This window comes from Acanthopagrus latus, chromosome 23 (genome assembly GCF_904848185.1).
Source record: "Acanthopagrus latus isolate v.2019 chromosome 23, fAcaLat1.1, whole genome shotgun sequence".
Classification (NCBI taxonomy): domain Eukaryota; kingdom Metazoa; phylum Chordata; class Actinopteri; order Spariformes; family Sparidae; genus Acanthopagrus; species Acanthopagrus latus.
The window spans coordinates 5,401,340-5,423,209 of NC_051061.1; the positions used below are offsets into that span (position 1 = coordinate 5,401,340).

General features: G+C 44.9%; 1 protein-coding gene across 1 annotated transcript; it reads left to right on the forward strand.

The window, feature by feature from the left end:
- Positions 1-2,121: 2,121 nt before the first annotated feature.
- zgc:162612 (forkhead box transcription factor) lies at positions 2,122-3,459 on the forward strand. The gene has a single exon (XM_037089265.1). The coding sequence runs from the start codon at positions 2,264-2,266 to the stop codon at positions 3,209-3,211; it is 948 nt and encodes a 315-aa protein (XP_036945160.1). The 5' UTR covers positions 2,122-2,263; the 3' UTR covers positions 3,212-3,459.
- The last annotated feature ends 18,411 nt before the right edge of the window (positions 3,460-21,870 follow it).

Consider the following 21,870-nt stretch of genomic DNA (forward strand, 5'->3'; position numbering starts at 1 on the left):
ATCAGCACAATGGCCGTTTTTGTCAGATTTCCTGGTGAAAAGTGTGCGTAATGTGTCTCCTGGGCTTGAAAGAAGCGTTTCGATTCCAACGTTTCCACGTTTTTATTGTCAGAAAACAGTTTACGAGTCCACAATTTAATGTTGCGTTGCTTTTATGAGGAGACTTCTTAGAAGAAGACGAAAAAAATGACCAGAGATAATAAAAAACAAAAGTGGATGTGTAAATGTGACATCGGGAAGCGTTCAGCGGACCTCCGCAGTTTTGACGCATCCACCACTGTCCCCCCAACACGCGGCTCCTGCTGTCACAGGATGTTGGAGATGTTTACCTCGGTGCCATACCTTCTTCTTCTTCTTCTTCTTCTTCTTCTTCTTCTTCTTCTTCTTCTTCTTCTTCTTCTTCTTCTTCTTCTTCTCTTTTTTTTTCTTTCAGTGATTTGACGCTCTCCCTCTCGCGCCTTATTGAAACCACACAACGCGCGCGGGCCTGTTTCCAATCTGGGGACATGCGTGATGAATTTGGGGAAATCATCTGCAGCTTTGCTGGTACCGTATAGCCCACCCAGCCCGGACCCGGTCCCCCTGTGCCCCGAGGTATCAATACGATTAGAGGCAGGAAATGTGGGAATCCCCAACAAAGGGCTCCATCATTAAACACAAACAACCAGAGGCCTCCCAACAATACCGACAGCGCCCTGCTCTCCTGACTCCTCTTTCATGTCTGAGCAAGTGAAAATCTATTACTTTCATCCCCAGTCTGACCGTCCTGCTCCCAGTGGCCTATTATTAAAGAAGATAATCTGACGGGGGTTACCGCGGACTTTGGCAGGTCTGCGCGCAAATGGTGAACAGAGAGTGTTCTCAGGTTAGACAGTCTGTACATCAAATATTATTCCTGCTCCGTTTCACACATGGCGGTGTTTATCAATACCCGAAGCCTTTGAGAGGGAAAACGGACGCGCAGCCCTTATCAGTTTATCCAGAGGTGTCCCCGCGCAGGCAGCCGGCAAATTATTATTTTACGCGGCAGCACACAATCAGTCATTCCCCCAGTTTTATCCTCTGTTGTACGTCTGAAAACATGTAATTGTGCGTTAAGTGTGTGCGTAAAGAGCGGCTGCAGGAGCCCTCGAGGGGGATTAGGGCTTAAGTCCCTGCCTCACGTAGTGAAGTGTTTGGGGATTTTCCCCTCTCAGACAGTCCTCAGACTCAGGGATGTGGGGATGTGATGTGTCGCTCGTCTTACTCGGAAATTAAAGATATGTTCATTCATCACTCCCCAGCCCCGCTGCGCATCCAGAGGACAGTCTGATTTTATATGTCGATTCCTAGTTTCCTTTCCTTATTATTATTATTTTTTAATATTGCTCGATATCAAATGAAAAAACAATGTGTTTCAGCAAAATGTGTCGTTATTTTACGCAGAATTTTCTGTCAATTTCTTAATAGAAGACTGGCTGTTTTTTTTTTGTGTGTGTGTTTTGTTTGTTTTGTTTTTTTAAGGGCGAAGAGAATAAAAACGAATCATTCTTGATAATGACTCACAATTGTAACTGTTAGTTCAGCAGCAGCTAACCAAAAAAAGCGAAACGGCGCTTTTAGTCTTCGTCTTTTTCTTGTTGTGTCTTAATTTCATTCAGATTTTTTTGTCGCAACTCTGAAATAAACATCCTGATATTCTTTTTTTCAAAAAGGAGAATTCCTCTCTATAAATAGCCCCCCTCTGATTCCCGTCTCATGAGGACGTTTTCTCTGAATGGATCTCTAACGTCGGCGTTTACTTGGCACTGATGCGCTGATGATGAGAGGCGCGCGGGGAGGCTGGTACAGGCCTTCTTTGGTACCTTTTGCTTCGTTTCCATTGGTCAGGATCCTCTTCCTCGTGCCTCGCCGTGACATCACATCCACCAGACCCACAGGAAAGCAACAGAGATTACAGAGGATGCTGGACATCTCGGAGGACGCACACGCTTTTTTACGCTTTACGCACAATCGCTCGCTGACCGCTCTTTTGCGCTTCCAGGCACCAAAATAAAACGGATATCAGCAGCTGATGTGTTGCGGTTTTGGAGAGTCTGCTTCTTGAAAAAGTTGGAGGAGGTCTCGGCTCGGATGTGTGTTTTTTTTTTTTTTTTTTTTTTTTTTTTCCTTTCCTGAATGGAGATGAGTCGCGCGTAAAAATCTGCTGACCACATTTCAGAGAAGAGCTGTCACTCTCCCACCTGTTGGCAGGTGGTGTTGGCTTTGCCCGCGGATATCTACTATGACATTGGGTTTGGAAATCATGGAGGATATTGTGATCGACGTGGTAGGGGAAGGACTCAAAGACAGCGGAGAGGAGCAGCTCTTACCTCTGGATGAGTCCGGGAGCGAGCAGGAGCGCAGCACCGACACGTCCAGCAGCCAGGGGAGAGACGCCGAGTGTCCCTCTAAAACCAAAGGTCCCACGTCTGTGAAGCCTCCGTACTCTTACATCGCTCTGATAACGATGGCCATCCTGCAGAGCCCAAAGAAGCGGCTCACCCTGAGCGAGATCTGTGACTTTATCAGCCACCGCTTCGCTTATTACCGGGAGAAGTTCCCCGCCTGGCAGAACTCTATCAGACACAATCTGTCGCTCAATGACTGCTTTGTAAAGATGCCCAGAGAGCCAGGGAACCCTGGGAAGGGCAACTACTGGACTCTGGATCCCAACTCCTCGGACATGTTCGAGAACGGGAGTTTTCTGCGGCGGAGGAAGCGCTTCAAGCGGCAACATTTCCGCTTCGACCCGCTGAAGGAGCAGCACCTGGAGCCCAGCGGACTGCACGGCTTCCCGCACGGCGCGTACGGGCTCGGCGCGGCGGCTCTGCAGCTGCCCAGCCTGGAGCTCTACCCCTACCTCCATCACCACGCACCGTCACCGTGCGGCTCCGCCACCATCCCACCTGTCAGCAGCATCCTGCCGGCTCTCTCCAGCTTCTTCTCCCGCAGCGCACTCACCGCCAAGGCTTTCCTCCAGGCGCAGCCCGGCATCGAAGCCTTCTCCCCGGCGCAGTGCGCCGCGTACTCCTCTCCCCTGACCTCCAGCGTCGCCTACGCGTCCCCCGCGCTCTTCCACCCCGCAGCCTCCCCGCACTTCCTCAGTTTACACCAGGAGTACCAGAAAATACAGACTCAGCGCGGCACCGTGGACCTGCTCAAACACATCAGCACTGCTCACAATGAATAAACAGATAAGCGGACTTTGAGCTCGTGTTTTCTCAGGTAACAGAGACAGTTCAAGCAGAAGGTCGTCGTTTCTCCAGAGATGTGACGAATCTGCTTTAAAAAGAATGTTGTAGATATGTTGTTAAAAATAAACTCTCCCTCCTTCTCACCTTCATGGCAAAAACAAAAAAAAAAGAAAAAAAATTAGCAGACGCCTTTTTTAATTTTTAATTTTGATCATGAATTATCTTCTTTGGTTGGAATATTTAAATGACGAGTTTCTCATTCTTCTTTTGGAAAGAAATAAAAAGTGAATATTTAAACTTTTGCGTTCAGGTGTATTTTGTGCAGATATCCGTGTGTTAGTGTGAGGGGATTTATTTTACAAATGTCATGTGTTCACTTGCTTTTAATCCCAGTTTCTGGACTTTGTCTATTTCTGCGCTGAGTCCATAATTCTTAATAATAACAATTAAAACGCAATTATACTTGTGTAAATGTGAAGAAGTGACGGTTTGTTTCTTAGATGAGGAGAAACAGATTAAACGTGATTTGGAAAAAAATAATGGTGAAGGATAAAGTGACTCACTATTCACTGCTGCAAATCACCGATAAATAATGTAAAAAAAAAAAAACAAACAAACAAACAAATAATGTAATCCTGAAAAGTACGTTCTCTGTGGGCGTATTTAGTCCAAATGGTGATTTGAGTAATTAAAATACTCAGAGAATTATTTATGATAATGAAGCACCACAGAATAATGTAGAAAATAGCTTGTAAAATGATTTTATCTCGTGCGTAAAAAAGTGACGGGAAAAGCAACTTTACGCACCGTGTAGGATCACAAAGTCTAAGTCCCTCACTTATATTAATGCGCAGACCTGTAATGTGTGTGTGTGTGTGTGTGTGTGTGTGTGTGTGTGTGTGTGTGTGTGTGTGTGTGTGTGTGTGTGTGTGTGTGTGTCTGAACGCCTGTGTATACAGTGTTCATGGACATAACGCTGGAAATATGAATGTCTGTAATTGCCTTATTATTTTGCAGGGCCACACACACACACACACACACACACACACACACACTTGTCCGCCTGTTCCTGGGAGCAAATCTGTACAACACATTTTCATGTTTAAAAAAAAAAAAGAAAAGAAAGAAGGAAAAAAGAAAAATCAAATGTGTTCAGTCACAAAGCCGCTTTCTGCTCTTTTACCACCCAAATGCTCCCATGATGAAGCCTTTTGATTAAAACAATTACAATCATTATTCTGATTTTCATTGATTCTAATTCTAGCTTATTTGGCCTCATTAGAAATGTCCTAATATTCCTTATTAAGCAATAAATGATAAGTTTTAAAAAGGTAAAATCCTTATGTAAATAATGGAACCCAGAAAAAGGTTGTGTTTGTTGTGAATTGACGCTACAAGCATACATTTAATATACATTTTTTCCCCTCTAAATAATCCAACACTGAAATAATAATTACAAAGTGTTTTTGTTGCCTAGAAATTGTCAGTACTCGCTGGAGGCAACGCCAGCAGTCTGACTTATCACTGGTTATTTTCTTCTTCTTCTTCTCCCTCTCGCAGGCTCCCGTCCGAATGTTCTGGTGGATCAGTGTCAGCATGATTAAATCAAACTGGAATCTATAACCTAACCCCAACGCAAATAAGCTCTAATCAGACATATTTAAACCTGGAGATCCACACATCATAAATCAGCAACGGGATTACTGAATCCACCCCCCCAACAAAAAAAAAAACCCTTTTCCGCCCCATTCCTCCATGCCACTAATTCAGATTATCTGATTTATTTGCCCTTTCTTCTCTCATTTAGCTCCGCGCCGCTCTGCTTTACAGCGAGAGTGACAGAAGTAAAATAATTCTAGGTTGCCGAGCATGGAAGTATTTATTTAATTCTATTCTGAGTCTGGTTTAGATGGATTACTACGCTGAGGCTCTTGGACGGGGCTGACGGATCACACCACACGCCTTGGTCCTTTAGCAGACTTTTGGCACCCAAGTGAGGGTCTGAAACAAATAAAAAGATTGTTACCTGATGGTGGGCTGTTCAGATGCCCACTCCTTAAAGAAGAGCACACTTTCCTCGTTGATTTCCCCCCTCTTTCCTCTCCCACCGGGGCTCCTTTTTTTTTATTTTTTTTTTCTTTGCTCCATTCAGAAAAATTTTTACATATGGGCCCATTTTTTGTTTCCTAGATTTAATCCAATTTCGCTCGAGGTTTTCTCTCTTTTTTGTCATAACCGAACGTCTAATATATTTGTGCTGCTAATATTAAACAGTGCGGCGAGGAGCTGTGGTTAAACTGAATCCGGCATTAGATTCATATCGTACGCCACAGCACTTCTGCTATTAGAAAACTTATCTGATTGGGAAGCCAAATATACAGCTGGACTGATTTTTTTTTTTCTTTTTTTTTTCTCCTTGCAGTGTCAAAGCTTTGCTTGTAAGATTATCAAAACCTGAGGTGCCTTTTTTTCCCCTTGGAGGGGCCAAAACTAAAACTTAAAGGTGGGCCACATGCCGGAAGCAAACACCTATTTCATTTATTTGTATTAAGATTTAACATGATACTGGGATCCAGACTTCCTGACTGAAGCGTGACTCTGCTCGCCATGCTCAGATTATTAAAAAAAAAATCATCCTTCATATATTCAAAGAGCATTTCTCCCTCACAAATAAAACATTTTTTCCATTCATTTTTATTTCTAATCTCTTACTAGAACATCTGGCTGGGAAAAATTGCGCCCCAGTTTTGGCAGCCTCAGTCCAAACTAAATCTAAAGATGCAGCACAGAGAGGCTGTAACTCATGAAGAAGTGAGACAGGCAACCGTCCTGTCTGTGTCTGCGTGTGATCCAGCAGGCGGTAAGTCATCGCGCACCTTCTCCACACATAAACAGGATGTTCCAGTGCAGGCTTGATGTGGTTCAGCATCATGTTTAGGTATGAGTAACGCACAACAATGTTAATAACCCTTAAAAGGCACCAGGAGAAGAAACCTTTGTCGTGAAAATGAGCTCTTTTCCTTGCCGGTGGGTCGGCCAAGAGAAGAGAAACTGAAGCAGACGAACGCTGTCTGTCGCACAGACTGATTTGCAGGCCGGGGAGGGAGAGTCAGGGTCAGTGTTTTAGAGAGGAGGGGGGGCGGGGGGAGGCCGGTGCACCTGATAAAATAAGCAAGTCAGACACCCCTGGCTGGTGTGTGTGTGTGTGGGTGTGTGTGTGTGTGTGTGTGTGTGTGTGTGTGTAGCTGAGACTTCACATCAGTTTTCCATCCTGAAGGAGGTAAAAGTTGCCAGTACACTGCTTTTTACTTTCCTTTTTCCTTTGTGCGTCATTGAGTGTGACACGGCTTATTAAATCCTCACTTGTGTTATGAGCGAAAGCTTCTTTTTTTTTTTTAATGATTAGCGGCAAGATTTTCCTGTTTTCAGCCATACTTTTTTCCAACGTGTCTTTTGTGCGTCGCCTCCAAGTCGAGTTGGAATCTGACACAAGGGGATTGTGTCTTAAATTGAATATGCCACCGCAGAGGACTTTACTCAGAGTCGTATTAGGGTGATTCATCACATAAGTGGACGTGATAAATGGACGTTTATGGGACAACCTGTCAATGGGGCATGCCATGTTGCACCACTGCAGCGTTTCTGCTCAGTTCCACGTGGATTATCAGTTCCCAGTTATCGAGAGTCGCAACTTCTCTCTGATGTGGAGCTCGTTTTCTCTGGGAAAAGTGAGTGGAGTCAGTCAGAGCGCCATTCATGCCTAACAGCACCGCCGCACCGCGCTTTCATTCTCCACTCGCAAACGCCAAGCCAAACAGGCAAGATAAACTCATTCCTCGAGCACCCCGCCTCGCTGCCTTCACTCCTTCTGCTTCCACAGCAGAGACCCAGAGTCCAAGTGGGGAGAGCGATGCATTCTGGGATAACCCCCGCAAGTTCAGTCAGGACAGGAAAAACAATGCGTCTATGTTGTTGCAGAGGGTTTGAAATGCATAATTTGGAATAAATTCACTTCAAATATTTTTCTGACCGTATAGCCCGCTGCTTTCTATTCATATGAGTTTTGAGGCTGCTTCCAAAGATCTTTGGTTCAATACAGCACGAAGGCAGCAGTACTGAATGTGTATACTTGTGTCTTGTAAGCTATGTGTGCTGAGTTAACTTCCCCACCCCAGTACATGAAAGCCCAGAACAATGGGTTAACCCAGTGTTTGTGTTATTTTTAAATATTGTTGTTGTGGTATGGGATCAGAATAACACCTTGTCTTGGTGTGGTTTTCCACACATGGATACTGGGTACGTTTTTTTTAACACAGTTCAAAAGTACCACCAGTGTTAGTCTTATTTTTATATTACTGTCGGGTCATTTATCCAAACCAAAATATGCTATGTTTTCAAACTGCTATGATCTATGATCACTGAGCTCTTTTAAAATTTACATTTCACTATTTGTTACTGAAAAATGTCTAAATCTGTGGTTTTTAATGTCGATTTGCAAAACCAACAACACATTTGTGACAGACTCAAGATAAAAACTTGAACTTGTGTCTAACACTGGATAAAAATAATTAAACAAAATGACGTGAACACCAGATCAAATTATCAGATGGGATCAGATGTAGTTATGTTATGTGTGCACAGTACTTGAGTCAGACAAATTTCCCTATGAGGACAACAATGTATATTGTAGTGTATCATATCATCCAATAGCTGCTGTGTAAAGGAACCCCTTTATTGTTTTGACTCAGTGTGTAACAGAACAACAGATTGCTGGTATTGTGTTGTTGCTTATTGCATCGTATCGTATCGTATCATTACGTAACGTAACTCAACGCAACGTAACATACAAAACCCATCGCATCATATGATATTGTTTCGTATTGTAGCGTATATTAGCACATGGTGTTGTAGAACATCCTGTCGTATCATGTTGTATGGTTTTGTATCATATTATATGTTTTTCTATCATGTCACATCATACCATATCGTAATGTACTGCATCATAACCCACTGGTGCTGTGCACTTGCATTGTTTTTACTCAGTGATATTTAGTGTGCAACTCAACATCTGATTGTCAGTATTGTGTTGTTGCATATCGAATCATATCATAACGTATCGTATCGTATCGTATGGTATCGTATCGTATGGTATCGTATCGTATGGTATCGTATCAAATAGCAAAGTGTCATATTTTAGCATATATTAGCACATGGGGTTGTATCGCACATGATCCAGTTGTATCATGTTATATGGTGTTATATTGCATCAATTGTTATCCTATTTCCTATCGCGTTGCACCGTATCATATTGTACTGCATCCTAAGCCACTGGTGCTGTGTGCTTGCATTGTTTTGACCCAGTGATATTTAGTGTGTAAGTGAAGGCCTCTGTGCCAGGCACTGATTTACGTCTGTTTCAGTATTTCCAGAGGGCCGTTTGTGCAGCAACAAAATGAGAGCCGGGTGAATATAATGGCTTAGGTGTTGTGGTTTTTCAGTTATCATTAGTAAATCTCGCACCTTTCTGCTGAGGCAGATCACAGCTGAGGTTTTCTCTCCTCTCACTTTAATGGCTGACTTCCACGGGCCTCGCTCGCTCCTTGGCGTTTGCTTTTCCTGGCAGGGCCAATCCTCGCTGCCCTGCTTCAGGGAGTTATTCAATTATAAATCTTCCACCCTTCTTTTGCTGCACTCCTTGCGCTCTCTCTCTCTCTCTCTCTCTTTCTCTCTCTCTCTGTTTTCTCTCTCTCACCGGTCTGTGTTACCCTGCCAAGCCCAGTAAAACATGCTGCTCCGTTGGTGCACCCCTCTCCAGTCTCGTGCCCAAGAATTTATTATGCTCAGGGTGGTGAAGCGGAGTGCGGTGTGTTTTTGGAAAAGGGACCCCCCCTCAAGCCTCAGTGCCAACAGATGACAGTGACATATAGCAGGAAAGCCACCCAGAAGGAGAATGATCTCACACCTCAGCCACGCGCTCAGAGGGAGTGGGAGAAAATAGAGGGAGAGGGGAGTGAGATCTGCAGCTGGGGGCAGAGGGGACAATAAAATTAAGATGAAAAGAGGGAAGGATGGAGAAACGAAAAGGTGGAAAGGAAAAACAACAAACACCACCAACTGAAAAGCGCTTAAAAAGCAAGCAAGCGGTCTGATGACGCTGCAGGAGAGAGTCAGCGACTTCTTTGAATACTTTAGGTTACGTGCTCAACTCGAACATCGTGTTCTAATAATTTCCAAATAAACCAAACTATGTTAAACCTCTCAGATATTCTATTCTTACCCTCAGATCGTGGCTTTGCTTCTGCCTGCCAAGCGCTGGAGGAAATGCACCGCTCCATTAGGGCCTTACGTTGCATTCAAAACTTTACAGCAGATAGATCCTCCTCTTTACGACATCTGTTTCTCCAAGAGCCTGTGAAGCAGCCAATCAGTGTTTGCCACTGGGTGGCACTCCGTCTTGACCTCCCTCCCCTCTTGCTGCTCTTTATTTTCAATCTTCCGGGTGCCCTACTGTTCTGCAGCTGGCAACATCATGCCCTCATGCCTGCCCGTGAAGCTTGGCATTACCTTCTCCAGGTTTTGTGTGTGTGTGTGTGTGTGTGTGTGTGTGTGTGTTTACTACCACGTGCAGGTAGAAGGGGCCTCCGACCGCCGAGAGAAAAAGCTCACCCTTCCCAGGCCTCCGATCAAAGGCGGCGGGAGTGTGATGTCACCCACGGCAGCCCCGAAAACCACTTATTGCACTAAATGAGAGCCATTAGCCATACAAACAAAGACTTAAAACCCTCTGTCATTTAATCAAAAGGGGAGCAGGAAGCACAATTAACATCTGGGCCAACATGTGTCAGAGAGGGGTCAGGCTACAACCGTGCGGGCTCTTATTACAGTTGTACAGTCTGGGGCCTGGCGGTCGGTGTACGGCCTAATGAGAGTCAGTAACCCCAACCTGGCTGCGGCCCGCCCGCACCGACTGATCTCCGAGGAAGACAAAGTGGTCTGCCTTCCACACCAGGCACCGCCGCGGAGAGCCGGGGACGTTTTTGAGAAGTCGCCAGGTCATGGCTGGAAACCTCTCTCTCCCCGTTCACTCTCTACCTCTCCCTCTCTCCATCTGCATTCTCTCTCTCCACCTCTCTCCCCCATTACATTTGGGTTTCTTCTTCCCCCCCCCAATAACGTCTGCAGTGGCATATTACAACTTGGAAATGGATTTTAAAAGGGAGTTAGAGGAAGGGGTGCCAGAATGGGAAAAACATGGATTGGCTCAGTGGAAGCAGATTAAGTGGGCATGCCAAACCTCACGCTTTGTAAGAAACAAGTAAAAGACCCTTTTTACATTAATGCTCGGAGTTAAGGACCAACCGCATAGCGGGGGGAAATCAAGAATCCCACCCTCTTCGCAAAAAGAGGGAATGAATATTTCAGCCGGTGAATTGTCACCTCATACGAATCGGTGTCACCCGAGTGAATAACGCCGTCGGTGTCAGAGGACAGGCCTGCCTTTTTATCAGTGCTGCAGGTCTCTGTGTGCTCAGGGAACTGTAAAGCCAATTCATAGGCCTGCAAACATCCTGTAACAGCAACATAAATCCACTAATTCAGGCCTTTGTGTTTGGTAATGGATGTTGTGCCATACTATGTAGATGTGATATGATAGGATTGATTGCTCTGCAGATCTCTGAGGCTGCTTTCTAGCACCGCCCTGCCACCCAAACTGTCGGCCAACGAGCCGTTCATCCCATGTTGCCTCTGTTGGTGGTCCCTGGTGTAAGCTATATTTTCCCCTCACTTCGCTCTCTCTCTCTCTCTTTTTTATAGCTAACACAAAATTGTTCCTAATTCGCTGCTGCTAGAGGGGGGTAATTTGCGGCTTTTGGCTGAGTGTCGCAAGCCCCAAATTTGAAAAAGCTGCTGGGTTGAAGGCGTTCTGTGAGAGGCGGTAGGAGCAACAGTGGGAAGGGGAGAGTGAGAGACAGAGAGAGAGAGAGAGAGAGAGGGAAAGAAAGAGAAAGGCCCTAAAATCAATCAGTTGAAAAGGAAAAACGGCAAAAACATCATCAGCCTCTGAAGACAGCAATGCAAATTATAACTGTTGGGCAACGCAAGTCGCAGCCAGCAATAATTATGTTAATGAAGTTATGGCTATAATGTCGCCGCTTCTACTTAAAGTCGATGTGATGTGTGTAGCCTATGAAAACACTCGCATTTTTATTGTGCTTTAGGTTTACTCTCCAGCTGTCAGCCGGTTGCCAAAAAAAAAAAAAAAAGCCATCTGTAAAAGAAAAAACAAAAAAACAGCTGAATGCTTCTAAAGGCTGTTTAATGACAAGTAGTCAGGTTATCTCTCAGGTAAGACTCAGGTCATGGAAAGTCAGTGGGCACAGTTCAAAGTGGCTCAATGAAGGAGTGCCGCAGAGTTCTGCACATGTGCAGAAAAACAGTCATTGTTTGTGTGTAACTGCTCTTGTCTCGGTGGTGAACTTCACAAACTACAGCCCACCTTTAATATTTGGCAGTTACAACTCATTAATGTCGAAATGGCACTGAGTGCAGATCAAACTAGGCAGTTGTGTTGTAATGCTAAGCCTGTGGACAATCACAATCAGAAACAGAGTCAGAAATACTTTATTGATCCCAGAGGGGAAATTGCTACAGCTATTGTTACAGCTGCTCCCATTCAAAAGTCCTAGAAAATATGCAAGAAATAAGCAAGAATAATAAAAAATGAACAAAAATATAAGAATGCCCATTCTCCTAGAAAAATATCCATATATACAGTGTGATTAATGATGTGAATATAATTCTAGCTGTTATGAAAGGTATTTGGCTTGATTAATGTCATTCTTTTAAAATGCGTCATGTAAGAATTTTACCTGTAAGAGCTAAAGAATGAACTCGAATTATCATGAGGACGTGAAGAAATGACAGTTCTGGTGTTGTGATATATTGTGTTGCAGAGATTTTTGGTGACGTTAGCATCCTAACCAGCTAGCTCCTGTATTAGCAGTGCTAACATCAACACTCCCCCAGTGCTCTGAGTTCCTAGTTGCTAGCTGTGCAGCTAACTGAGAAACCTACCTAATGGAAGCTACAATTAGCAGTAGTTAGCGGTTTCTCTAGTGTTAATGCTGTCCACCCATTGTTTTGAAAATTAGTGGTGGACGAGTATTATGAGTTAGGCGACAAAATCAGTAACATGAGTTAGCTTAGGCTAACGCAGGAAAACGTCTAGCCAGGACTTGATTTTAAAACTTAAGGTTTTTTTGTTTTTTTTTACAAGATTAAACAAATAAATATAACGTGTTATTTAGTTAGCTTCAGAGATGCTGTTGTTTCTCCTTGTTTCTAGTAATTATGTGTAGCTAAGTTAGCCTTCTGCTGGTGGTAGCAAAAATGATTTTGTTAATTCATGTATTTACCGTGTTTTGTTACCTTAGACTGAGTGTTTTACATCTACTGAGGGAGCAGGTCTTCTTCCATAGAGTCCGCAATGGTGCACCTCCATGTTTCTACAGAAGCCCAGAATGGACAAACCAATCACTGACTCTAGAGAGAGCCTTTTGTGTTTTTCGCTTATTAGCAGCCAACAAAGATTCCTCTGCACACCTTTAAGGCGAGGGTGAGACCAGGTGTATTCAGTTGGTTGCGATCTGCAGCTCCCCCAGGGTGCCACTACACCCTGCACACCAGTCCTTTAAGCAGCACATACGAACCTGATGAACTCTTTTTATTTCACACACAAGTCAGGGGAAGGTTTGTTTCCACCATCTTTTCATCGTGATTATAGTGATTTGTTGTGTTTGAGTTCATCAGTGCTGTGTCGCCACACGTCAAACTGTTTATTGTAGAGTGTCGGGATTTGTAACCAGAGTAAAACCGCTCAGACGTCATTGTCATTGTGCCGGGAGGCTCACTCTGACCATCACCTGAGTCATTTTTATTTTCAAAGGTACTCCAGACAAATTACCATAATATCGATGCAAATGTGAAAAGATATCATAAATCAAGTACACTGTAACACCTGCACATATATGTTGTGGCTGAGAGTGTGTGACACTAGTCAGCAAATTATCAGAGAAATCCACACAGTTAGCCACAATAAAAGTGTTAGAAACTGCAAACTTGACTAAAACATCGACTGTCAAACTGAGTGAAAAGAAATGAAACAATATCTATGTTTATATAGTAATTGGATTTAACTGACATCCATTTTCGAAATCATCTCAAAGGCACACAGGACGAATGACTGGATTAACTCTGACACAAAAGCTCGTGTCACTGATATGAAGCCGACATTAAAAATAGAAATGCAGTATTGGTGTCAGTGATGCTGACCTACTGTCTGCATGATGTGGGAAAGATGAGCAAACAGGAAGTAAATGATGGAATATCTGCAGCGGGGCGGTCGGGGGTTTGCTGAGGGCTCATATGTGCAGGAGAGCGTCTGGATCTCTCTTTACACCCAGAGCTCCATGTTCCCAAAGCAGGGGGGGGTGATGGAGGGGGGGTGATGGAGGATCCTCTGTGGCCTCGTCGACACGAGGGCCCTGAGAGGCGCTCATTCATTTTGATTAACAGGGGCCTTCCTCACCCTCATCCCATCCTTGGTGGTTCTCTCTCTCTCTCTCTCTCTCTCTCTCTCTCCTCGGGGAGAGAAAGCCCACATGGATGTTTTTCTTTTTTTCCTTTCCTCTTTTTTTCTTTTTTTTTTTTTTTTATCCCACATGGTTTTTCGCTTCCACAACAGCACGTCATTACCCGAGTGTTTAAACACTTAAGAACAGTTTAAAAAGGAGGGAGAGGAGAAGGAGGAGGAGGAGGAGTGAAAAAACACTCGCAGTGCAATGAACAGTTCTACATTAAGTCTGCATCACTCGGGGGAGCTGTAAAGGCTCGCCCCGTGAGCGAAATGAAGTCAATAAATAAATGTGGCTGTTGTCAGATGTCTGGAACAGCTTGAGAGGGGTTTCGGCCCACCATGTTGAAATGAAGGGTGATAAGTTTGGGCAGCCCCGCAGAATTAGACGCTTACAACTTGCTGAGTGCCATTGACTAATGAGGGCGGGTTCGCTGCGTGATAAATCCCCAAAAAACGGAGGCGGGGTGGGGTGGGTCGGGGGTGGGGGGATGTTTGATCCGCACCAAACCGCAGTTTGTTGAGAGTCACAATGCCAGGAGAGAACAGCATCAGGACACAAGGAGGAGGGTTATTATTTGTACGCAGATCCCACATGAGCTGCCTCCGATAAGGACGCTACTCCCCCTCCCCATCGCCCCCACCGGAGGATCGCTCTCGCAGCAGTCAATCAGAGCACAAGTGACAACAAACAGCGGAGAGAGACAGGAGCTGTCAGTGGACCGAGCGCGCCTGCTTCATCTCACGACTTCATTTCACTCCCATACTTCCCCCCGCCGCCGAGATGAACTGCAGCTCTTCCTCGCAGCGCATGACGGGGGGAAAGCAGTAGCAGCTGGATGAGTGTTTTTCCAAGTTAGAGCAATTGATCAGTGAGAGTCCAGAGAAAGAGAGAAGGCGGTGGGTGGGTGTGGGGGGGGGGGGGGGAAACATGGTTCAGAGGAAGCTGCAGGTGTGGGGAAGAGAAAACACAATCACATCTCAAGTCAAACAAATGCGCCTCCGCTGATGGAGATGGATGGAGGGGTCGGCATTCCAGTCCACGCTGGAGATCTCCAGCGCTTTTAGCCCCCAGGTCCTTCTCTCCTCTCACTGCCGTCTGCTGCTGCCGCTGCTGCTGCTGCTGCCGGGCCAAACATCTGGACAGAGGGAGAGAGAGAAAGACAGAGAGAAAGGAAATAACAAGGAGGGTGGAATGATAGAGGGTTTTCTCGAGAAAGAGAGAGAGGGTGGGGGGGTGGAGGAGGATGGACATGATGGTGAACAAGGAGGGATGAAGTGAGGTCAGCAGCGGAGGTGAAAGATGTTAAACGAACAGCCGTGTTGATCCTCCGAGGACTCCCGTGGAGGAGGGAGCCCACATAAGTGAGCTCGTGTCGGTGGGGGAAAGTTCACACCCGCCCTGTGCCGGCTCTCCGTTCCTCTTCGTCTTCATTTGTTTCACTCCTCTTCGAAGCATTTCTTCTGAAAAGCCTCTGGCAGGCAGCAGAAGGGTCTGATCCTCTCGCTGACCCCTCTGACCTCATCCATCAGCCCCCCCCCTCCCCTCTCCTGCAGTCCGTCAGGGAGCAGGAGCCTTAAACTAACTCCTCAAAACATTCCCTCTTATTTTTTTTTTTCTGCCCTCCTTCTTTGTGTTTTCCCCAGGAGTCCTATAAAAGCCTGCTCTGCTCTTGTTTTCTCTACAAGTCGAGGGGATGAGCTAGAGCTCATAAAGAGAAAACTCCGAGGGCACACCGAGGTCCTGGGCTCTGTAAAAAAAAAAAAAAAAAAAAAAGCCGTGGCTGCAGCTCCGGTGGTGGTAGCAGTGGCCGAGAGGAATATAGAGTTGTACACACACACACACACGCACACACACACACACACACACACACTACACCTTGGGAGTATTTGATCCCTGTGAACACTGCACGGCCTGGGGAGGACACGCTCTGTAAATTTCCCCTCCCGTGTGCTGTGTTCTCTGTAACAGCAGCCCGAGCTTGTAAAAAAAAAAAAAAGAAAGAAAGAAAAAACCGCAGTCATGACAGGTGCCAGAGTCTGGAATGTGAAAAAAAGGGAATGATGAAATATTGCCGTGGCATTTGTTACTTTTTTTCTTTCTTTTTTTTTGATGGCGTGTTTGCTTTTGTGAGAGAACTTGTGTTGAAGTGTCGGAGTGTGTATGTTGGCGTCTCTGCGAGTCTCTGTGCAGAGCTGGAGGGAGGTCTAGGTAAAGCAGGAATGCAATGTAAAAAAATATATATAATTATCAAAATGTATTTAATGTGTTAAGTAAAATAAAAGGCATGAATAAAGGCTCCAGTGGTTTGTGTTGTGTTGTACTGTTATGTATTATTGCCTGATTTGCTGCTGCAGTAGGTCAGAGTGAAGCTAATTTTAACTGACTTACTATTGGCTCGGACTAATTTAACCCCTCCATCAACACACCAATCATCTTCCTTGTGTATTCATTTGAACTCATTGTTGTTGTTATTGATGCTATCTAATGTATCTGATGGATTTGGAGTGAGATTCAAAGATTGATTATCTTACAAATAGGATATCTTACAAATAGAGATATAATATGTGCGAATTCTATTGTCGAATGTCTAAAAATGACTTGACCTTTGGCAAGCAGTATTCTAGATGTTCCCAGAAAATATTCAAACCCAGAGAAATCCACAAGTTTACCAAAGACACTGGTCAGCCAATGCAAATTCAAGTATTGGGAGGTTGGTGGACAAGATTAAACTTAATGTGAATACAATTTTAAAGCATTACCCTGTCTGTGAACACTGGTGCTTGGGTTTTATCAGACATGGTCGTTGTTTAATGATGTATTCAACACCAGCAAAGCGAGTTTGATCGCAGGATCATTTGTGCTTATTCACCCCAAACACTGTAAACTAGACGTGAGCTGGAGAGGTGGCACACACCGAGGTAGATCTGATGTGACTCCAGCTGTTTATTCCTCCAGAAGGTCTGACTCTGCACTTGGCTCTAAGCAGCTGACAAGCGGCTTTTAACACACTACTAATTTTGTACATTACTTCTGTCGACCATTTATCTACGCTATTCCAAAAGATTATCCAAAACGAATAGCCAGACAACTTTTTACACTATCTATTAATTTCAGTTATTTCAAAAGGTACATAATATTTTTGCTGTTGTAACCATTCATCCATCACTTCTGCTGCTTTTACTTTTACGTACCAAAAAACATTCAACATTACATTTAAACTTTAATGCTTGCTGGCTAATTTTTATTTTCAGGAGTAATACAATATAGGGCACAGTGTCCATGTGTTACAGCTGGCTCAGTGTTGTGAAATTTCTTATCATAATTAATTGTGTTTTTTTATTTTTAGAAATTGATCTTATCCATAATCTATTATACATGTAATTTAATCTATATTTAATATACATATATATAACAGTGCATACAATTTTATGTGAACAGTGAATGTTAATCTGAAAAGTAAATAATAACTGAAGCTCAAGCTCGTATGCTGTGAGTTAAATGTACTATACTTGTTTGGTATAAAGTAGCCTAGCATGATAAAAGTACCTCAAATTTGTATTCAAGTGCAGTAATGAGTAGATAGTTACATTCCACCACTGCATTCAAACGTGTGTGTGTGTGTGTGTGTGTGTGTGTGTGTGTGTATGTGTGTGTGTGTGTGTGTGTGTGTGTGTGTGTATGTGTGTGTGTGTGTGTGTGTGTGTGTGTGTGTGTATGTGTGTGTGTGTGTGTGTTTTTACTGCTGATGGCACAGTGGAGGATTTATTTGAACAGATGTGAACTCTCAGTGCCAGGGTGACCTCAGGTCCTACTTGGCTACACTGCAGCTGATCTCTCCGCCCTGGAAAAATAACACTCAGTTTAACAGACTGACCTGTGGAGGAGAAGGCTCGCAAACACACCGGTTAATAAGCCCGCGAATAAGGCTACATTTCCTCCCGGGGAGTAATTGAGTCTCGGTGTAACCTTATCAGCGCTCGCCTTGCCGCAATGTGCTCCGCATGTGTCAGGTTATGTCCTTGTCTCCTGTGAAATATCTGTGTTACAGTAACCAGACTGTACAGTAAAAAAAACAGAAGTTATATTCCTTTCAAAGTCAGATATGTGAGAACGGATTTATACTCTCATTGACTGAAATAGAGGGTTTTATACCAAATGCGCTGCACATTAACAGCACAGAGCATGAGTTAGAGGAGTGCAGAGGTTGCCGACAACAGCCATAAAGGAGGGGGATTTATGTGTCGGAGCAATACAGGCGGGAGGTCAGAGGCAGAGTGAAGTGTGGAGGGTCGACAAGGATGAAGAGACAGCAATGTTTAGAGAGAGGACAGGAGAGAGTGATGCTAATTTATACCCCGCTAATTGGAAACAGCAGAGTCCTGCACCTGAACCGCATTCTCGGGCCCTGTGGCCAATGCCAGGCCCCGGGGCAACGTGGGAGGGTGATGAGGGCCGGGGGATGGAGGGATGGGATGGAGGTTAGGGTCAGTGTCAATGGCAGCCTTGTTGTTTCTGTCCCTGCAGACGGGACACAGTTTGGTGTGTGTGGGCGCACGTGTGGATGCATGGTCTCTGGTGTCGTCGTGCGTGTCTGAGTGGAATTACGGTGTGTGTGTGTGTGTGTGTGTGTGTGTGTTAGAGATTTTCTGGGGGTCATGTTGTTGTGACAGTCTCACGCACACACACATACACACACACACTGCAGAGTGGGGACCACCCTGCCTCAACAGAGAGAGAGAGAGAACGGGGGGAAAATAATCAGCTTAATGTGGCATGGTTTCAATCTGACACGATCTAACATACGACATGGCTGGACTTCAGCAGTCTTAGCTTCCTAGTTAAATAAATATGACAGCCTCCGCGGATAATTACGGTGCTGTGACCATGTTGAGTCATAGCATCCGTTAATTATTAGCCGGGTCGTGTGAATATGTGGATTCATTTCTCAAATCCCCACTGCTTTGTGAGTTTCTGATGTCTGTAATATTTCAGTGAGTGATGGTGTATTCAGATGTTGGCTGTGACTGGGGTCTGGCACCATGCTCCAAAGTGAAGTAATCTCAGATTTTATATTGAAAAAACATTGACGTGTGCTTGATGTGTCTCATATCTGCCGGATCTGTTTGCGCGGCTAAATCATGAGTCCTCCGAGTGTTTGACTGATATAGACCAATGGTTCCCAAGCAGGACTACTTCACCACAGGGGTTAAAAAAAAAAAATAGGTCTTTGTTTTAGACCTTCTATTTACACTTGACTAAACCATTTAGCATGTCAATGCTTAAATGGTTAACAAAAACAGTTAGCACTTAGCCTAATGGATTAACAGATAGAACATTTAGCTACAGGAAAAGTGTACAATGAAAACAGTTAGCTAAAAATATTAAAGAGTTAATAAAGTTAGCTAAAACTCTAGCTAAATGAACGTATCAGGCTAATGGTTAAAACAGTTAGCTAAAAGGATAATATCATTGCTTAAAACCACCTGTAAGCTATTAACAGTCAAAAATGTTACATTAAAAGTAACATATTAGGCCAACAGCTACACGGTTATAAGGTCCTTTGTTAAAACACAAGAATTTAAAAATATGAAACTAGGCTTATGTTTACAAAGACAATTCGCTAAAAGTAGTGGATTAACTGATGGATTAACAGGTTGAACATTTTTGCTACCAGACAAACATAACAATAACAGGTAGCTAAAGGTATTAACAGCTAAAAATGTTAGCTGAAACTGTCGCTTAAAATGACAAATTAGCCTCAGTTAATGGATTGGACTGAAAGTAGCAGATAAATGATTTAGATAATGTAAAGAAGAATGGATAAATGGCTGAAATCCTGAACACCAGAGCACTGACAGCTGATATATGAAAATAAAAGTAGTGATATGAAATGTACATTGTAAGTCCTGTTGATGGAGGTTCATCTGACAGTGCTGGGAGTGTGCGTCATGCGTCACGCGTCAAGGCTGGGAGCCTCTGATACTTCTCCTTCATGCTGCTGCTGCTGCTGTGTGTGTGCGTTAGCGTGTGTGTGTGTGTGTGTGTGTGTGTGTGTGTGTGTGTGTGTGTGTGTTAGTGTGTGCTATTGATAAAAAAGCCATCAAGTCAGCGCTAAGTGACGGGCTGTCAGCTAGACTCAGACTCTGCCTTCCCCACCGTAACATGCAGGGCAGCACAGATACATAGATCTGTGCCCGAAAGCATACAAGAAAAATTCTCCAAACCAAAAAAAAAAAAAAAAAAAAAAGACAGAAAGAGCGCAGTTATGTGGACATATGGGGAGCACATTGGTGGCAGACTTCTGATCACACACAAGTTTCCTCTGAGGGGAAGAGAATACAACACGATTTAGATGTGGTCGAGGCTGTTTTGTTTCCCTTTAAAGGCGTGTCAGTTGTCTGCTACGCTTGAGGATATAGGGGGAGAAAAAACCCCCTTTCTACTTCATCACTCCCGGTGATTGACATCTCGATCGTCTGCACACATGAATGAGTGTGTGTGCAAGCCATTTGCGAGTTAAACACACACACACGCTTCTACTGTAGTGGTTTGCAGACAGATATTTGTCCTGTGATATTGCCTTTTCTTTTTTCTTTTTCCTTTTCTTTTTTTTCCACCTAGTATCTATTCTGAGGGCCCGGGCTCCGAGCCTCGCATCAAAGCCGACCGCAATCTGTCTGTTTCTCTCACGATTTGTCTCTCACACACTCCGTCTCTCTCCGGCCCACGCCCGTGCGCAAAACCATGCACAAACCGAAACACATTGTGTAGTAGGACGCTGTTAGTGGGAGGGATCGGACATGAGCTTTGATCACTGAGAGTCTGACGGCGGATCCGAACCCAGATTTCTCGTGTTCGGGCCGTTTGTGATTCCCTCTCTTGACTGACTTTAACATCCCCGCCACACTGATTTCTCTGTTACAGATAATGATGTTTGAGCTTTTATTTAAAAAAAAAAAAAAACAGACAAAAAAAACCTTCCACTTTCTGACACCACCCCGTTGATTCCACTGCAGCTGCACGTCTTCATCTCGTTCCTGCTTCATCCTGCGCGTCATGTTCGCGGGATGTTCCCGTCTCTCCTCTCTGCTGCAGGACGCGTGGTTTCAAAGGGACCACAGAACAAATCAGGGGCCCATCCCAGTGCACCGATGGCCTGTCTCTCATTTCAGACGGGAGATTGAAGGGCGGGGGGGGGGGGCCTCTCAGTGGCACCCGGGGGGCCCCCTGTGTTTCCACCGCGCCGGAGCTGGACCGTGACACACACCAAACATCGAGGCCCCGCCGCAACCGCCTCTGTCCCGCGATGTGCGTGTCTGGTGCGCGCAAGTCGTCGGAAAAGCCCTGAAAGCTTCGCCTGCATCCCCTTGTTAGCTCAAGGTCGTGTGTGAGCGGAGCGTGTGTTTTGGGTTTGGCATCCTTTGAAAAGATATGACAACAGCGGGCCCTTGAGCGGGAGTTATTATGTGTCTGGCTGAGAGCGGGAGCTCGTGTTGCTGCGATGGAGGGTTGGACGCGTCCCAGCGTTGTTTTGAGGTGCTTTGGGTTTGTTAGTCAGAGCTTTACTGCAAAGTGTCTCCCTAAGACGCTCCTATTTAGAGATTGTTTTGCGCGCTGCGGCTCTGAAGTGGTGTCACGGGTCAGCTCCCCCTCGGCTTTCCTGGCGGATGATGTGTGGATCTGCGAAAACAACAGGGCAGACACGAGATCAGTTCCAGGTTGAGGACACATGCGCTGTATCTGCGCAGGAGACGTGGCTCCAATCTCCCCCGCTCGTCTGTCTCCAGCTCCGGTCTTTCTTTTTTTTTTCCCCCCTAGGCCTCCATTAAGCTCCCCTCGGCTTTCATATGACACGGCGATCCCCGTCAGAAGCTGCGTGACAGCATGTGGACCTGAGTGACGTCTGATGTGTGCGGCAGGAGCCGAGTGCAGCTCCTCTCCGCGTCTCCCATTCATGTGGCGAGCGCAGGATTAAGACTTGATCCAATGGAGCACAAGTGGAGGAGAACGAGCCCGGG

What these genes read in the sequence shown, in the direction of transcription:
- zgc:162612 (XM_037089265.1), top strand. Translation starts at nt 2,264, where the DNA reads ATGACATTGGGTTTGGAAATCATGGAGGATATTGTGATCGACGTGGTA.